This window comes from Nuphar pumila, chromosome 11 (assembly GCF_984573655.1).
Source record: "Nuphar pumila chromosome 11, dmNupPumi1.hap1.1, whole genome shotgun sequence".
NCBI classification, from domain to species: domain Eukaryota; kingdom Viridiplantae; phylum Streptophyta; class Magnoliopsida; order Nymphaeales; family Nymphaeaceae; genus Nuphar; species Nuphar pumila.
In genome coordinates, this window is record NC_143259.1 from 107,083,305 (window position 1) to 107,103,515 (window position 20,211).

The 20,211-nt window shown below is 37.6% G+C and overlaps 1 protein-coding gene across 1 annotated transcript; it reads left to right on the forward strand.

Moving 5' to 3' along the window:
* The first annotated feature begins 287 nt into the window (after positions 1 to 287).
* LOC149822720 (uncharacterized) lies at positions 288 to 19,936 on the forward strand. The gene is made up of 2 exons (XM_089980008.1): positions 288 to 594; positions 19,646 to 19,936. The coding sequence occupies exons 1-2, from the start codon at positions 402 to 404 to the stop codon at positions 19,789 to 19,791; spliced, it is 339 nt and encodes a 112-aa protein (XP_089836134.1). The 5' UTR covers positions 288 to 401; the 3' UTR covers positions 19,792 to 19,936.
* The last annotated feature ends 275 nt before the right edge of the window (positions 19,937 to 20,211 follow it).

The following is a 20,211-nucleotide window of genomic DNA, read 5'->3' on the forward strand; positions in this document are numbered from 1 at the left end:
AAATGCTGATATAGTTGCAATTTTTTGTCGAATCCTGTAAAATGTATGACTTTGACAGATATCCGAATCCGTTTATATGTAAAAAGCGAGATTTTTACTATTCGAATCTGAATCTGGATCGGAGAATGAATCCTTTGAACCAACATCCAATATGGTATTGGCCGAATCATATCTGAATCCGAACCGTCTATATTCCTAGAGAGTACAGTCAATGGTAGAAACAGGAGGAATAAAGGACGCTAGAGACCATAAACCCCAATCATTAAAACTCTAACCCCTCAAGGTTGCTCAACAAAAGAACCAAAAGAACTGCAAGCAGTAAGGGAGAGCCATCAAACGATCAATAGAAGCATTGGGTAGGCTGTTTCTTTTTTCGGTAGGGTACTTGGATTTGATTCCTGATGGCGAAGTCGCTGCGGTCGAAGAAGAAGAAGAGGTTGAGGACGCTGAGAAGGGAGATCGCAAAGCCTTTCTATGACAATAAGGAGGTCGCCAAGCTAGCCGCTCAGGAGGCAGCCTTGGCCGCTCCAAAACTGCAGCTTCCAACCCCATCTCCTGCCCCCAACGCCATCACCTCAGCCCCCACCAACATGGGTACACACCACCCACCACTTCTCTCTTTGCCCTTTAACGGGTTTCTTCTCTTCTATTCATAATGATTTTTGTTTCTTTACACCCAATAAGAATTGTTTCATGTGTATTTGGTTTATTGGTAGTTGTCTGTCTTTTGCATCTGAAGGTTTCTGTTTTGATGATTCTGTTGCATTACTTCAGGGGATATGTTAGTTTATTAACCCTTTTGTGCATCATTTCTGTATGTGATAATTAGGTCTTGTGGGTATTTCATACTTGTTAACCATTTCATGTGTTGTGCGTAAAGTTTATCATTTTTAAAAATTTTCTGGCTGCCAATTTAAGATTTTTCCTGTTTGCATGGAAGTGGGATCTGAATTTTTGTCCTTAGGTGGTGTTACTTTTTTATATTTTTGTGTACATCCACACGTTGCAACTTGTAACTCTGAGCAAATTTCTAGACACGTTTTAGTGATAACTTAATTTCACTAGTATTGATTTTGGTACTAGTGTAACTTGTAACTCTGAGCAAAAGAAAGCTTCTCGAGCCCCAAAAGTATGCGGGTACTAGGAGTGCCAAGGAACTTGAGAACTTCATCTAGGAAATCTTGCATTATATCAAGGTTGCTCAAATTCGCGATGACAAAGTTAAGATCGACACCACTGTGTTGTAACTTGTTCTTCACCAGAGATGTCACTCTCAGGTGGCATGGGCGCAATGAAGATATGAAACACGTTGGTTGGTAGAGATTGACACATGGGATGATGCCATGTGGCACCAACAAGCAATGCAATCGAAAGGGACGAAGGCACATTGTCCAAGAAACAACTTCTATTCATAAGTTATCCAGATGACACTTACAGAGTATGGCACGTTGGCTCACTGTGGGGCAATGTGAGGATGATACAATCTTGGAGAGTGTGGCTTCAAGGGGAGCTATACTTACCAATGAGTTTCCCTCTATAGGTAGTTTAGGCACTACCCCCCAATGGATAGGAGGAACCCAAAAACATATGGAGAACCATAAATTTTCAAGGGAGGTTCCCCTAGCCATGGTTGGGAGCTTGACACACTTTGGCATGGGGCTCCTGGTACCTGTTAAAATGTAAACTGTAATATATATATATATTATTTAATATTATTATATTTTCTTTTATTATTTTCTTTTTCTACAACAACAACAACAACAACTACGCCTTCATCCCAAAACAATTGGGGTCAGCGATATGAACCAAAAAAGAAATTCATTTTGGGTCTTCCACATGAATCCTTTTCCTCCAATCATTTCTATCCAACGCCATGTCCTCGGTGAGGTTCAACGCATTCATATCCTTTCCTATCATCTCCATCCAAGTCTTCCTAGGCCTACCCCGACCTCTTTTAACTAATATATTTTCCCATTTCTCCAACCTTCTAACTGGAGCATCATTAGGCCTTCGCCGAATATGTCCAAACCACCGTAAACGATTCTCTCGCATCTTATTTTCAATTGGTGCAACACCTACCTTCTTACGTATCTCTTCGTTCCGAATCTTATCTTTTATTGTATTTCCACACATCCATCTAAGCATCCGCATCTCAGCTACACTCATTTTTTGAATATGATGTCTCTTGGCAGCCCAACATTCCGTACCATATAGTAAAGCGGGTCTAATAGTCGTCCTATAAAACTTTCCCTTCAACCGCAATGGCATTCTACGATCGCACAGCACTCCAGTAGCACTTTTCCATTTCATCCACCCAACCTTTATCCTATGATTTACATCTCCATCAATTTCTCCATACTTTTGAATGATGGATCCCAAATATTTGAAATAATCATTCACCGGTATATCTTGCTCACCAAGCTTCACTACACTCCCATCACTACTTCGTTGCTTACTAAACCGACATTCCATATATTCAGTCTTACTCTTACTCAACTTAAAACCTCTAGCTTCCAATGTCTGTCTCCATAATTCTAACTTAGCATTAACCCCAGTTCTAGACTCATCAATCAAAACAATATCATCAGCAAACAACATACACCACGGTACATTTTCTTGGATTGATCTCGTAAGCTCATCCATCACTATCGCAAATAGGAAAGGGCTTAAAGCAGATCCTTGATGTAACCCAACCGTTATCGGAAAATTGGTTGTCACCCCTCCACAAGTGCGGACATTGGTTACTACTCCTTCATACATATCTTTAATTATACTAATGTACTTGAGAGAAACACCTTTCTTCATCATTGTCCACCAGAGAACGTCCCTAGGTACTCTATCGTATGCCTTCTCTAAATCAATAAAAACCATATGCAAATCTTTGTTCCTCTCTCTATATCTTTCAATAAGTTGTCTAAGAAGATGTATAGCTTCCATAGTTGATCTTCCAGGCATAAAACCAAATTGATTCTCCGATATCATGACAACCTTCCTCAACCTAGACTCAATCACCCTCTCCCAAAGTTTCATAGTATGACTCATGAGTTTTATACCACGATAGTTTGTGCAATCTTGTATATCACCCTTATTCTTATATAAAGGCACCAAAGTACTCTTCCTCCACTCATTAGGCATCTTATTTGTTCGCCAAATCAAGTTAAAAAGATTTGTCAACCATTCTAAACCTTTCTCTCCCAAGCATTTCCAAGCCTCGATAGGTATACCATCTGGGCCAACTGCCCTTCTTGATTTCATTTTCTTCAAAGCCTCTGCAATTTCTTTCTTTTGAATCTTGCGCATGAAGTCACGATTTATCTCATGAAAAGGAATGGAGAAGTCTCCAAGATCTTGAGCATGACTATCATTAAATAGCTTATCAAAATAATCTTTCCATCTTTCCTTAATCTCCTCATCTTTGACTAAAACCCTTTGCGTTTCATCTTTGATACATCTAACCATACCCAAATCCTTCGATTTCCTATCTCTCATCTTTGCAAGCCTATAAATATCCTTCTCGCCTTCTTTGGTATCCAACTTGTCATAAACCTCCTTATATACCTTAGCCCTCGCGTTTCGAACAACTTTTTTAGCTTCCTTCTTTGCTATCATATACTTCTCCAAATTCTCATTATCACGACTCTTACTTAGATTTCTATAACACTCTCTTTTAACCTTAATAGCTGATTTGACATCCTCGTTCCACCATGATGTATCCTTACCTAGTGGTGCACCGCCTTTAGACTCACCCAATACCTCCTTAGCTACTTTTCTCATACCACCCGCTATCTTATTCCACATTGATTCTGAATCCTCCTTGAGACACCAATCAACTTCCTTAACTACCTGCTCTACAAACATTCCTTGTTTAGCTCCTTTCAGTGCCCACCACTTAATTCTAGGATCTATCCTATGTCTATCCCTTTTGCGGCATTGTCTAATTCTAAGATCTAAAATTAAGACTCTATGTTGTGTAGCTACACTTTCTCCTGGTATAACCTTACAATCGATGCAACAACCCCTATCTCTCTTTCTAAGTAGGAAAAAATCTATTTGACTCGTATTAACCCCACTTTTAAATGTTACTAGGTGAGACTCCCTCTTCCTAAACCAAGTGTTTGCTAAGATCATATCATAGGACAAACAAAAATCTAAAATCCTTTCTCCACTTTCATTTCTTTCTCCTATACCATAGCCTCCATGGATATTCTCAAATCCATCCCTACTAATGCCTACATGTCCATTAAGGTCACCGCCGATGAAAAGCTTTTCTCCATAAGATGTCTCTTGTACTACTCCATCTAAATCGTCCCAAAATTGATGCTTAATGGAATCATCTAAACCTACTTGAGGTGCATAAACACTAATAATATTAATAATATCCGTACCTAATACTAATTTAATAAGTAAAATTCTATCACCCTTCCTACGGACCTCAACTACATTATCTATAAACTGACGACTCATAACAATCCCTACTCCATTCCTATTCCTATTTATTCCTGTATACCAAATCTTATATCCCCAAGGTTCTATCACTTTAGCTTTCTCACCTACCCATTTGGTCTCTTGAAGACATAAAATATCAATCTTTCTCCTACACATAACATCTACTAACTCTACCAACTTACCAGTTAAAGACCCTATGTTCCAAGTGGCTAACCTAATTTTATGGTCTTGGACTAACTTCTTTACCCCCACCCATCCAACAAAGTGAGGGAACCCTTGCCTATTTGACACCACACCCGGGCGCCGGTGTGACGCGTCGCTTCTGGGCGACGACCTAGCAACCCTTGCACATTTATCACTGCCTCCGGGCCTAGAGAGTACAGCGCGTCGCTCAGTAGGGAACGCCCCAACGAAATTCTCATATTGGTTCATTTTCATAGGATATGACAAAGTTTTTATGCTGGCTGTCACAGGCCTACCGCAACCCTCCTCCTTTATCCGGGCTTGGGACCGGCAGTGTATAACTACACAGGCGGAGTTCCGGGCTTGGGACCGGCAGTATTATTTTCTTTTTCTATTTTTCTTTATTTTCTTTTTTAGCATCTAGTTCAATAGAAACTAGATATTTGATCCAGTCAAGTTCCTGTTGGAACTTGACTGTGCAAATAGCTGTTGGACTGTAGTCCAACAGCTATAATAAATGCTGTTGGACTATAGTCCAACAGCTATAATAATAAATGTTGTTGGACTGTAGTCCAACAGCTATATTAAGAGACCTTGGAATCCAACGTCTCTTTTGGAGAGCTCAAAACTCTCTCTCCCACTTTTTTGTATATATAGGGGTGAACCCCTTCAATGTAAATCACCATGCTTCTTAAGCATTTTGTTCATGAATAAAGTATTATTTATTTTTCAAGTGTTCTTCCTTTTATACCCTTTCAAGGGTCATGCTTGTAGTGTCTCCAATAGACACTTGTTTGTGAGTTATTTGTGCATTTGTTGAAGACCACCATTTCATTACATGATATCAGAGCTACGAAATCCTTAGATCTTGAAGTGCTTTTGCCTCGATTTCTGTGCCACATTTACAAAAGGTGTTTCATCACCTTGTTCTTGGCTCAAGAAGATTTGTTTGAAGAAAGGCGAACTTGTGCTACAAAAAATTTTGGTTTTGTATCCTCTCTTATTCCTTTGTCTACTATTTTTCTTTTCTTTTTATTTTTCTCTCTCTCTCCTCCTATTTATTCCTCTCTTACCCTTGTAAAGGATGGATGACAATGATAAGATCACCATCATTCCTATGAAGCTAAATGATACTAACTATGTAATGTGGGCTTCGATTATGAAGCACCACATTTGGGGAAAAGGTTTATGGGGTATAGTGGATGGTTCCGATTTGGAACCTAAACTATCTCTTACCAAGAAAGAGGGTGATAAAGAGGCTCCTCTAACGGAAGAAGAGAAGAGTAAGCCGTTAGCCACTTATGAAAAGAAATGGAAAGAATGGAGGATAGGGCATGCAAAAATTATGTCATGGCTCATCAATAGCATAGACATTAAAAAATGCTCTAGTCTAGCTAAGTTTGAGCATGCCGATAAGGCTTGGGAATACCTCAAAAACATGTATTCCCTTAAAGATATTGCACATGTATGCAATTTACAAGATAAAGTTCGGACAATGACTCAAAAAGATAAAACTATTCGAGAATATTATAATGAGTTGTCCGAACTTTGGGAAGAGTTGACTCTTCTTGAGCCCAAATGGCATTGTGCCGAAGACATCGAGCTTTGCCAAAAGCAACTCGATATGGAACATTTCTATCAATTTGTGAATGGTCTAAGGCCGGAGTTTGAATCCACCAAATCGGCCCTTTTACATCGTGGAAAAATTCCTTCTATTGTTGATACTATAGAAGAGCTCACTATGGAGGAAAATAGACTTAGAAAAAGTACTCCAAAAGTTGATGATGACTCCGTTTTAGCTGTATCTAGACCGGGGAATCATACTCGTACTTACAAGCCGCCTCATTTTGGAAGGCAAAATGGCGACTTTAATAAAAGAAAAGTTATTTGTCATCGTTGTCATGAACCGGGGCACTATAGGCCTCAATGTCCAATGTTAAAAAGAAGAGAAGAAAAAAGAGTTGCATCTGTTGAATCTGAGTCAAAAGATCAAGATGCACCTTTGTCTATGGCTCAACTGATGGAAATCTTTCAACCTCTTCTCAAAGGGGTATCCTCCTCAACCGAAGCCTCAACTGGAGCGGCAGTTGCATCTTTCTTCAGTCCAGGTAACTTTCCTTGGCTTTTAGATTCTGGTGCTTCTTTTCATATGACCCCAAATGTTAATAGTCTATCTGAATGTCTTAAAAATAACTTAAGTGTGTCAAAGGTTTTTACAGCCGATGGCACATCTCTCGAAGTAAAAGGAATATGATGTTTTGAAAATCTTCAAAAATCCAAAAGATTTTTTATCCCAGAAGTTAGATATATCCCTAAACTTAATTTGAATCTCTTATCTGTCTCACAAATATCTGATTATGGATGTAATATCTCCTTCTTTTCTCATGGTTGTTGGGTACAGGATCGCCAGTCAGGGAAGCTGATTGGGGAAGGCCATAGAGAAGGAAGACTTTATTACATGGACTTTTTGGAATTACCCAAGAATGCATTTTGTTATAATATTCAGAAATTAGAATTGGATTTATGGCACAAAAAGCTTGGCCATCCTCATATGTCTAAAATTCAATATTTTCCAAGCTTGGAAAAATTTTGTAATTCTGAAAATTTTTCTTGTAAAGACTGCATTCTTGGCAAAATGAAAAGGTTACCATTTCTTAGTAGAACTTTTGTTTCCTCACGACCACTTGAGTTAATACATTCGGATGTTTGGGGCCCCGCACCAGTTATTTCCAAAGGTGGTTATACATATTATGTCATTTTTGTTGATGACTTTTCTAGACATACTTAGATTTATTTTCTTAAACATAAATCTGATGTCTTTGCTAACTTTCAAATATTTCATAAAATGGTTAAAAATAAGTTTCAAAATGATATTTTTGTTTTTCGCACTGATTCAGGGGGAGAATTTATGTCCAACGAATTCAAAGACTATCTCAATCTACATGGTATTACACATCAAAGATCATGTCCACACACTCCACAACATAATGGCCTAGCCGAACGCAAACATCGACACATTATGGAAACTACTAGGACATTGCTAATTGCAAAACAAGTTCCAAAAAGTTTTTGGGCTGAAGCGGTCCTAACTACCACCTACCTCATTAATAGGATGCCATCTTCCTCATTAAAGAATACAACTCCAATAGAAAAACTTGTTAATTTAACTCCAGATTATTCTAGATTAAGAGTCTTTGGATGCAAATGTTTTGTTTTCACCAACAGAAATGACAAACTCTCTCCTCGTGCAATCCCATGTGCCTTTTTAGGATATTCTGATAATAAAAAAGGCTACAGGTGTTTCGATTTTCAAAATGACAAATTATATGTGTCAAGAAATGTATCTTTTTTGGAAAAAGAAAGCTTCTTTGAATTTGAAAAATCCAAGGATGTCACTGAATACTCGTTTTTAATTGATCCAACTTCAAAATCCAATGAATGTGATGTTGGATGTGACCTTGACAATGATCAAAGTCCTATTGTTGTTGAAAATGATGATAATGAAGAGCAAATCCATAGGGATGTTAGTCTACAATATTCAAGACGTAGAGAGCAAAATCTTCCATGTGCATTACAAAAATACTCTGAAGTCTCACCTAAAAGAACGTCTAGAATCTCTAAACCTCCGGAAAAATTTGTGTCTTATGAATCTTTTTCACCCACGTATAGGGCCGCCATTACATTAATACAATCATATGTTGAACCATCATCCTATTCTTAAGCAAAAAATCATATAGAATGGATAGAAGCCATGAAAATAGAATTGGATGCACTAGAAAAGGCCAATACTTGGACGATACAAGATATTCCTCCGGGTAAGAAACCTATAGGTTGTAGGTGGGTATACAAAGTCAAAACCAAAAGTGATGGGACCCTGGAAAGATATAAGGTCCGTTTAGTAGCAAAAGGATATGCCCAAGAGTATGGCATCGATTATGAAGAAACATTTGCTCCTGTGGCCCGTATGACCACTGTTAGAACTTTAATAGCCTTGGCCTCCATTAGAACATGGCCTATCTTTCAATTAGATGTCAAAAATGCTTTCCTGAATGGGAATCTCGTTGAAGAAGTATGCATGGAAGCCCCACCTGGTATTAGTATCCTTTAGGGTAAAGCTCTTCGTCTAGAAAAAGCTCTTTATGGTCTTAAACAGGCTCCAAAAGCCTGGTATGACCGATTTAGTCATGTTATGCTTGATATTGGTTTTCAACCTTGTTTAACTGACACTGCTTTGTTTGTTAAGAAATCTGATGCAAACATCATTATTCTTCTTCTCTATGTGGACGATATGATCATCACCGAAGGCGACAAACAGGGAGTTGCAAATATCAAATCTCTTCTTAAAACTCACTTTGAAATGACTGACTTAGGTTTATTAAGATATTTTTTAGGCATTGAAGTTGCTTATTCCCCTCGGGGGTATTTGATATCTCAATCTAAATTTGCTCTTGATATCGTTTCCAGGTCTGGAATTACAGATGATAAGAAAGTAGACACTCCAGAAGTTGTCAATGTTAAAATGAAAATTGATGATGGAGAACTTCTTGATGATCCTACTCCTTATAGACAACTTGTTGGAGCTCTTTCTTATCTTTTCATTACTAGGCCAGATATAACTCATGCTGTTCATACAGTCAGTCAGTTTCAGCATGCTCCCACCTCCGTGCACATGGGAGCGATTTTGCGTATTATTAGATACTTAAAATCCTCTCTTTCACGAGGACTCTTGTTGTCTGCTTCATCTTCATTAAATTTAATTGCATATACTGATGCTGACTGGGGAGGTGATCCCAATAATAGACACTCAACTACTGGTTTTTGTGTGTTCCTAGGTGAAACCTTAATTTCGTGGAGGTGCAAGAAGCAACAAAAAGTCTCTCTTTCCTCCACCGAAGCTGAATACAGAGCCATGGCAACCACCACTATGGAGGTTGTTTGGCTCAGACGATTGCTAGCGGATATGGGAGCTAAAGCAACGCAAGCTTCAAAGATGTGTTGTGACAACAAAAGTGCGATCTACATTGCAAGCAACCGGACATTCCATGAGCGCACTAAACACATTGAGATGGACTGTCACTATGTCAGAGATGAATACTTACATGAAACCATTGATCTGCCATATGTTACATCAGAATATCAATTAGCAGACTTCTTCACCAAGCCTCTCGCTGCTCCCAGATTTCACTTCATCTTAGACAAACTTTCGCTCATTGTACCGTAAGTTTGAGGGGGAGTGTTAAAATGTAAATTGTAATATATATATATATATTATTTAATATTATTATATTTTCTTTTATTATTTTCTTTTATTATTTTTCTTTATTTTCTTTTTTAGCATCTAGTTCAATAGAAACTAGATATTTGATCCAGTCAAGTTCCTGTTGGAACTTGACTATGCAAATAGCTGTTGGACTGTAGTCCAACAGCTATAATAAATGTTGTTGGACTATAGTCCAACAGATATAATAATAAATGTTGTTGGACTGTAGTCCAACAGCTATATTAAGAGACGTTGGAATGCAACGTCTCTTTTGGAGAGCTCAAAATGAGCTCTCCTCTCTCTCCCACTTTTTTGTATATATAGGGGTGAACCCCTTCAATGTAAATCACCATGCTTCTTAAGCATTTTGTTCATGAATAAAGTATTATTTATTTTTCAAGTGTTCTTCCTTTTATACCCTTTCAAGGGTCATGCTTGTAGTGTCTCCAATAGACACTTGTTTGTGAGTTATTTGTGCATTTGTTGAAGACCACCATTTCATTACAGTACCATGTCTCCTCCTATGTTAATTACAAGGCCAGAAGGGCCCTTAGCCCTTAGGCACCGCCTAGGCGGCCTAGGTGACTTAGGGGCAGCCCCACCGCCTGGGTGACCAGGTTTGGGTGCTGGGGCCCTATATTACTGCTTAGGTGCCGCCTAGGCTGCAATCTCCTAGGCTTTTTTGAGAGCCTAGGCTTTTTTTTTTTAATTTTTTTTTTGAAGACATTATTTGTTTTCTTCTTTAAAGAGGAGGAGAATAAGATGAAAGAGAAGACATGTTATTTTTCCATTGATTGTATTATGTCTATTGTTGAGAAGAAAAAGACGACATTATTTGTCTATTGCTTGTATTATATCTATTGTTAAGAAGAAGAAGAAGAATATATTATTTGTTTATTGCTTGTATTATGTCTATTGTTGTTGTTAATTGTTTTGTATACATGATTTTATTTTTTGTGTATTGTTCTTCACATTGTTAGTTGTATTGTTTGTTTATTCAATTGTTAATTTATTCTTAATTTGTTTGAGCAAGTTAAGGTTATGTAATATAATTGCTTTAGTATACATGTTTTTTATTATGTTTTTTATAGTTTTTTTAATTTTTTATTTCGGGTACTGCCTAGGCCTTTTTAAAGGCTCACCGTCTAGGCTCTGCCTAGTGCCTATGAAAACTAAGCTTGAGCCACACAGGGTTTTCAGACAGGCTAAAACAGGACTAAAAGGAAAAACAAAAGACCTAGCTATGCCACGGCACGCATGTGCCACGGTTGTCACAACAATATGCATCTGATGTCATTGACAGATTTGTTCTGACCTCACATTGTGGGGGGTATGGGCCTTCGTAAATTAGTGGATGTGAATAGTGCCAATCTGGCATTCCTTTAGGTGATTATTCTTGAGTGTAATTCGTTATGGACCAGATTCATGTATTCCAACCATTTTAAGAGCCTTTGGTCATTTGGTCCAGTACATTGTGGATCTTGGGCTTGGAGAGGGCTTATTTGAGGCTGGCGTGCTATTAAGGCTGATATTTGGTGGCAGTTGGGAAATGGGCATCATATGAAATTTTGGTCTGATCGGTGGCTTGATTCATCTATTTCTGGTTGAGTTAATGCCTCTGAATTGGATGCTGTGGGTTCTGTGCTTTTGAAATCTGTTGCTGACATGGTCGTTGAGGATCCTGCCTTGTTCCAGTTCTCTTTGTCTTCCATCTTATCTTGTTGGGTTCCTCAGCCTATCCACCTTCAATCAGTAGCGGATCGTGTTGTGTGGGCTCCAAATTCTTCTCGTACTATAGAATTTGGGATTCGTTAGTGTCTGGGATTCCCTCCGATTCCATCATACTATAGAATCTTGGCATTTTATGATTTGGGATTCTAAAGCTCATCCGAGGCACTGCTGGACATTGTATCAATCTCCCAACTCTAGACTGCCTACAACTTACGGGTATTCCCTTAGCTAATCGTTGTGTGCTTTGTAGACATACAGAGGAGTTGGGCCAATGTATATTCGTGGACTGTATTGTGATGACTAGTGTCTGGAGGGAGGTAACAAAACGGTTCTCTATTAATCGTTCCCCTTGTTCATTACGGGAAAAGTTTCAATGGTGGAGGGGTAGGAAATTCAAATATTCTTTTATTCAAGCTTGTTGGGGAGTAACCTTTCACATAGTCATTGGACACATGAGCCATTCTCAATAGAATTGTTGGAGACGGTTGGAGTTATTCTATCAAGTGTGTTAAGCGTGAGATCTGGAACTCATGCTTTGATTACTTTCTGCATTATCCTTGGAGGCCAGATTAAGAAATCCTTATTTGATGTTGGCCCCCTTCAACATAATATTGAATCCTTGGCCCCCTCCACGTGTTGGCTGCATTGATATTCAATTTGTGTCTTGCTGCTAACCACTTCAAGATCGCATTGCTTTTGTATTGAGAGCAAGCGATGACACTTTTATTACAGCTGGAGTATCATGTTTGTGTGAAAGTATCTTCAACAAGATACTATAATCAAGACTCAATATTCTTGATGAAGAACAAGTGCACACATGCACAATAAGAACACTAAGAAGTAAGAACACTTGTGCACAAAGGCACAAACCAATCAATCTCACAAATGCACTAAAAGAAAGAATATAATCTTTATTGAACACTTGGGCTTTGACCCAAAGCCATTAAAATACACAAGGGGCGAACCCCTTTTTATAGAGAAGTGGAGGCCTTGGAGGGGCTCCACTTCTAGTCGTTGGAGCCCCCCGTTGGAGGGGCCCAACGACTAGAAAGTGGGCCCCCAAGGTACACAAAAACCTAAAATTAAAAAGAAAAAGATAAAAAATAAAAATAATTACAACATATTTAATAAAATGAATATGCACAAAATGACTACAATACCCCTATGACTATTACAAGAAATCAATATATATATATTTTATATATATACGTAGGTAGATACATGTACATATATATGAAATATATATGTGCATGTGTCTTCCTATATATATAAAATATATATAGGATTACAATGATTAGGTATTACAATTTAACACCCCCCTCAAACTTAGGGCATGATGACCGAAAGTTTGCCAAGAAGGAAGTTGAATCGCGAAGAACACAACGCTTTGGTTAAGAAATCTGCCAACTGATATTTTGAAGTTACATATGGAAGATCTATGACTCCTTTCAGATATGCTTCTCGGACATAGTGACAGTCCATCTCAATGTGTTTAGTCCGCTCATGAAAAGTATGATTTTTGTCAATATAAATTACACTCTTGTTGTCACAGTATAACTTGGTGGACCCTTCTACATTGATCCCCATGTCTTCTAATAACTGATGAATCCATACAATTTCCATGGTACTAGTTGCCATGACTCGATATTCAGCTTCAGTAGAAGATAAATACACTTTTGTTGCTTTTTACATCTTTATGAGATCATCAAGTCTCCTAAAAACACACAAAAACCAGTGGTGGAGTAACGATTATTTGGATCACCTCTCCAGTCAGAGTCAGTATAAGCAATTAATTTTAATTCAAAAGAAGAAGATAAGAATACTCTTTTATTTAGTGTACCCTTTATGTATCTTATGAGCATGTTGGAACTGACTTGCAGTATGAACTGTATGAGAGATATCTAGTCTAGTTATACTCAGATACATCAATAATCCCACAAGCTGCCTGTAGGAGGTGGGATTTGAAAAATGGATGCCATCATTAATATTCGTTTTGGCTCCTACTATAGCAAGAGTTTCACAAACCTTGTCATCCGTAATACCTGACCTGTCAATAATCTCAGAGGCAAGCTTAGTTTGAGACAAAAAATACCCTCTATGAGAGTATGTCACTTTAGTACCCAAAAAATAAGTTAGAAATCCCAAATGAGGCATTTCAAATCTATCTTTTAAAATTGATTTTATACTTTTAACCCCTTTAGTATCACTTGTTGTTATTAGCATATCATCTACATTCAAAAGCAGAATGATAATCCCTGCATTGGTTTTTCTAACGAACAAAGCAGTGTCAATGAAACAGGATGAAAACCCATTTTCTAACATTACGGAGTTAAACCTATCATACCAAGCCTTAGGAGCTTATTTTAAATCATAAAGTGTTTTTCGAAGGCGAAACACTTTCTCTTTGGGAGCCTTCATTCCTGGTGGAACATCTATATATACCTCCTCATTTAAATCGCCATTTAGGAAGGCATTTTTAACATCTATCTGATAGATGCTCTATTTGTTAATTGAGGCAACAGTGATGAGGCATCAGACAGTGGCCATTCGGGTCACAGAGTCCAACGTTTCTTCATAGTCAATCCCGTATTCTTGACTATATCCCTTTGCAACTAACCGAGCTTTATATCTTTCAAGAGATCCATCGCTCTTAGTCTTTACCTTAAATACCCATCTGTACCCTATTGCTTTCTTACCTTAGGAAGAACTTGAAATTCTCAAGTTTTTGCCCTGTTGAGAGCTGCAAGCTCACATTCCATTGCTTTTAGCCACTCATCATTCTTTTTTGCTTCTTCGAAGTTCCTGGGTACTACATACGAATGAATGATGCTAAGACATGCTCTATGTTTAGGAGTAAAGGAATCATATGAGATGAACCTAGAAGGCATCTTTCTATTCCTCTTAGTTATTCGTAGATTTTCATCATTTGTTGAATTGGAACCACTAGGTTCACTGTATTTTTTAATCGCACTCCTAAAACTATTTCTGTCTCTATGGGTATATGTTATAGGGTCTCTCGATGCCCCTTCATCACTATGTTGGGAGATAGGAGGATGGAAGGGAATATCTTCTTCATCTTCTTTATCATTGGCCTCATTAGGAGTGCGTTCATCATCACTATGATCATCATGAGCTAATAATTTAAATAAGAAGGAATAATCCATGTTTTCTTTAAAAGGTTCACTTCAAAACCATTAACATTTTTTAGAAAACTCACATTTCTGGAAACATATAATTTATCATTCTTAATATCATAACAACAAAACCCTTTTTGGGTTTCAGAATATCCAAGAAAGGCGCAGGCAATGGCTTTCGGTGAAAGCTTGTCGTTCTTGTTAGTAAGAACAAAGCATTTGCAATCGAAAATTCTGAACCGACTATAGTTGGGTTCTTTGGTATACAACATTTCAAAAGGCGAGATATTGTTCAAGTTTTTCGAAGGTAGACGATTTATTAGATAGACAGACGCTAAAGCAACTTCTACCCAAAAACCTTTTATAATGTTTTGAGAAATAAGTAGAGTTCGAGTTGTCTCTATTATGTGTCTATGCTTTCTTTCGGCTAATCTATTTTGTTGAGGGGTTTTCAAACAAGATCTTTGGTGAAGATTACCATGACTTTCAAGATAATTTTTTAATTCACTTGAAAGGTATTCTCCACAAGAGTTCGTTCTAAAATTTTTTAGATCCCCATTGAATTGTTTTTTAATCAACATATGATATGTTTTAAAAGTCGAAAAAACTTCATATTTGTGTTTAAGAAAATAAATCCAACAATATCTCGTGTAGTTGGCAACAAAAATGACATAATATGAAAAACCTCCTTTTGACAAAATAGGTGCCGGTCCCCGTACATCCGAATGAACAATTTCAAAAGTTCTTGTTGTAAACATAGATCGTTGACCAAAAGGTAATTTTTTCATTTTCCCAAGTATACAATCGTTACAATTGAAATCACTTTTACATAGACTTTTAACAAAAGGTAAATGAGAAATTTTTACAGTATTTGGATGTCCAAGTCTCTTGTGCCACACATTAATATCTTTTTGTTGGACAACATTACAAAATAGGTTCTTTGGAATTTGAAGAGAATCGATGTAGTAAAGATCGCCCTTCCTAGAGCCTTCCCCAATCAACCTCCCGGACCGGCGATCCTGTATCCAACATGTGTTAGATAAAAATTTTATATCACACTCATGATTCGAGAGTTGAGAAACTGAAAGTAAATTTAAGTTTAATTTAGGTATAAATCTAATTCTTGTAATAAAAAAATCTTGTTTTTCAAAATTTTCAATTCCTTCTACTTCAAGAGATGTTCCATCCGCAGTTGAAACAAATGATAGGGAGCAATTATTTGAGTAATCAGAAAAAGAACTCATACTTGGGGTCATGTGAAATGAAACACCAGAATCTAAAAGCCGCGATGTCTTACCAGGAGGAGAAGAGGTTGACATGACGGCTCCAGAAATAACCCTTTTGATAAGAGGTTGAAGAGCATCCACAATTTGTTGCAATGAGAGAGCTCTATTTAAAGATGATGAACACTCTTCCTTTTGAGGTTGGGATGTGGTAGTCATGGTTAGTAACTTCTTTCATTTTGGACATATAGGCTTGATGTGCCCCGGTTCCTTACAAAAGTGGCACAAGAGCTTGCTATAATCCCTATTTCCTCATTAACTGCTTGAACTTTGGTTTTGATTCTTGAAATGAGAAGGCTTGTAGGTCTTTAAATTGCTCTCCGGTCTTGAAATGTCATTAACACCTTCATTTTCTTCATTATTGGAAGGTGTTGCTAGAACACTTGGGTTATTCTTACTTATACCCATACGTGTCTCTTCCCCACTTAGTTTAGTAATTACATCTTCAAGAGAGGGGGAAGTGAAGGCGGATAGGAGAGATGATCGTATTTGTTCAAATTTGAGCCTAAGCCCATTCAAAAAATTGAAAAAACGATATTTTTCTAATTGCTTGTACCTAAGCTCAATAGCCTCTTCGCTCCATTTGGGTTCAATCATGGCAAGCTCATCCCAAATGGAAGACAACTCCGTGAAATACTCTGTAATAATCATTTCATTTTGTTGTAGGGTCAAGGCCCTTTTTTGAAGATAGTATTTGTAGGACAAATCCCTTAAAGTGTACATTTTTTCAAGGTATTCCCACGCTTGAGAAGCTTTTTTGAATTTTATAATGTTGGCATTGATTCTTGTCTCCATGGGCAAGAAAATCCATGAGAGGATTTTGAAGTTCCTCATCTCCCATTCTTCATGTTTTTTACAATAATCTTCAAGAGACTTGGCTCTTTCTTCTCTTTCAAGAATTTTTATTTCTCTTCTCTCCATCAAGGTGATCTTAGGCTTTGGTTCGAGAATCGAGTCTTGGACATAGCCTCAAAGCCCTTTTCCTTTAATATGTGCTTCCATATTTCCGGCCCAAACGTGAGTTGGAGCCATTAAGTTTAAAGCCGAGAGAGAAATTGGAGTATTTCACCCATTGGAGGGGAAAAATGTGGAAAAAAATACGTACCTCAAGAGATTTTTAGATCTTTCTTGGTGGAAGAATCTTTTAAAATATTGGATGAATAAGAGAATCTATGCCAAGCGTCAAAAAATTGAGGGCAGGTTTTTTAAGGCACCGATAAAATGTGAAAATCCATATGATCTTTCTTCAACCTTGCTTTGATACCATGTGAATGTATCTTCGACAAGATACTATAATCAAGACTCAATATTCTTGATGAAGAACAAGTGCACACATGCGCAATAAGAACACTTGTGTACAAAGGCACAAACCAATCAATCTCGCAAATGCACTAAAAGAAAGAATATAATCTTTATTGAAGACTTGGGCTTTCACCCAAAGCCATTAAAATACACAAGGAGAGAACCACTAAAGAATCAATCTCACAAATGCACTAGAAGTTGGAGTCCCTCCAATGGGGCCCAACGACTAGAAAGTGAGCCCCCAAGGTACACGAAAACCTAAAACTAAAAAGAAAAAGATAAAAAATAAAAGTAATAAAAGGAAAATAATTACAACATATTCAATAAAATGAATATGCGCAAAATGACTAAAATACCCCTACGACTATTACAAGAAATCAATATATATATTTTATACATATACGTAGGTAGATACATGTACATATATATGAAATATATATGTGCATGTGTCTTCCTATATATATATATATATATAAAATATATATAGGATTACAATGATTAGGTATTACAATTTAACAGTTTGGAGCCTCAATTTCTCTTTCCTGAAACCTAGAAAGTTTTATGTTTTCTTCCAGCAGGGGAGAGAACCATCTCTGTGTCCTCCAATAGTAAACCTTGGATTCACTGGATGCAATCAGTGTTGGAAGGAGCACGCTTTGTGGGAAACCAACAGGTTCTCTGCTTGATACATACGGTGCCTTCTAGACCTAGTGTTCATGGCTGTCTTTTGTTGTCTAAAGTCAGAGGGCCTGGTGACTCTTATTTGGAGAGAGCGGCTGGAGTTCTGGCTGTCGTTTTGATGTATATCTCCTTGTCCTGCTTCCTCATACTTAACGAGTTCGAGATCCCTCCAATTCCAACATATTTATTAGGAAAGATAAATTAATTCTTGACGGATCTCTCAAAAAAACAAATAGCCAAACTGGACCTCAAAGAGTTGGCAATTGTTTGTCTAACAAAGAACAGACGGCAGAGGAATCCAAATTATGGCAGTCGAGTTACCAACTTTGGGTACTTGTGACAGCCTTGCAATAAGAAAGTCAACAGAAGACTCATTATTTGCTTCTATACGAGGTCATCATCTCTATCTATGTCACACATACTCGGCTAGGGAGGTGCCGCACCCGATTCGACACGCCCCGACACGGGTGCGGCTTCGGACTCGGCCCGGACTCGGTCAACGCCGAGTCGGACTCGGTCAACGAGTCGAGGCCGAGTCCGTCCACATTTTGGACTCGGTCAACTTTGATCGAGTCCAAAAATGTCCATTTTTAAGACAAAAAACAAAAAAAATCATTTTTTATATATCTTTTTTTTTTAATATATAACCAGACTGTGCAATGCAGTTGCATAGTCACAGACTGTGCAATTGCAACTGCCCAGTCACTGCACACGTGTGACTGTGCACAGTCTATACAGTCACAGACTGCATTGCACAGTCTGTGCAACTATTAACGTATACAGTTTAAACATTTGAATAATTGAATGTCAAAACTGAACAGATGTGAATGCTATAGTAAAGGGGTCATTTAAAAAATTGGACCAGTACAGATTATGGACCATTTCACAAGGTCTAGTTTAAAGTTTTTTTTCCTTTAACCATGGCCCATAGATGTGTTTACCTTAATTTTAATTGTTTACTAGAATTATATATATATATATATAGCTGAGTCCCCGTGTCCAAAATTTTTGAAATTGCGCCGCACCTGTGCCGCACCCGCACCCATGTGACATAGATCTCTATAGATAGCCGGCCTCTCAGTTATCCAATGTTTGATCTTCTTCAGAGCATGATTCTTTAGTGACTAGAATAGATGGCCACTTGTGCTGCTGTTTGCAATCAATTTCGTCATTAAACGTTAACATGTTTGTAAATGTGCTGCAATCTATGTAAGATCAATTTATGTGTAACATGCCGCAGGTATGCTGCCAGCGGTGCTGCCATGTGAAATGTCCATATTTTTTCTGTTTTACTCTTACAGCTCAATTATCTGCACTGACATGGTAGCTTCTTAAAATCTTGGCCGAGCAGTTTGACCAAATTGTTTGAAGCAAATACCAAAAAAAACAAAAGATCTTAAATCGGCGAAATAGCCTCAAGCTTCTCCTTCATCTTTTAAGTAACATAAAGGGTGTAGCAAGATAAACTCGCATGGTTCTTAGGATGTATGGGAGCTATTGAAACTGGTTATAATGAACAGAATAGCCGGATTGTTCGTCATCATATTAGCAGATAGTTGTATAATTCCTTTCAATCACATTCAGTGGCAGTTTTATTCAAGTGATATTCTGTTGTTTTTCTACAGATGTGGATATGACTGAAAGCAAACCAGCCGATGGTGGTGCTGAGTTGGCGCTCAAGCCTACAGGTGGTGTGAAAAAGAAAATGAAGAAGATAGCAAAGCTGAAGAAAGACATACGCAAAAAGAACAAGAAGAAGCGTAGATTTTAGCCAAAAGTACAAACTAAGGAGTTGTATTCATGAGCGTGCTAGTAGATTCACTTTAATTTTGTGCTGTTTTGTTTTCAATGGGTGAATCAAAGATAATGTTGGCTTAAATTCATTTAAAAAAAAGACAATATTATTTCTTGTTGCAGGGTTTTGCAGTAGATATATTCTCCCTGTTGCTTGTGCTTTTTCTCGTGCAATTCTAATTTCAATGCAATTGCAAGGGAACAAGTTAAATTATTTTATTTTCCACTTGAAAAGGGGATGGTTTTCCCTCAGTCACAACTGTGGGTGTTTTGAAATTATTGTGATTTTATTGTGGCATTTTCAAAAGCATATAAAATCCCAGTGATATTTTTGAAATATTACCTATTTTGAAAGTTTCATGATTGTATCGATGTCTTATCACAGTATTAACCTTAT

Excerpts from the sequence above, each read along its gene's own strand:
- LOC149822720 (XM_089980008.1), top strand. The coding sequence starts at position 402 with ATGGCGAAGTCGCTGCGGTCGAAGAAGAAGAAGAGGTTGAGGACGCTG. Across the intron at positions 595-19,645 it reads CTCAGCCCCCACCAACATGG|ATGTGGATATGACTGAAAGC; the intron begins GTACACACCACC and ends GTTTTTCTACAG.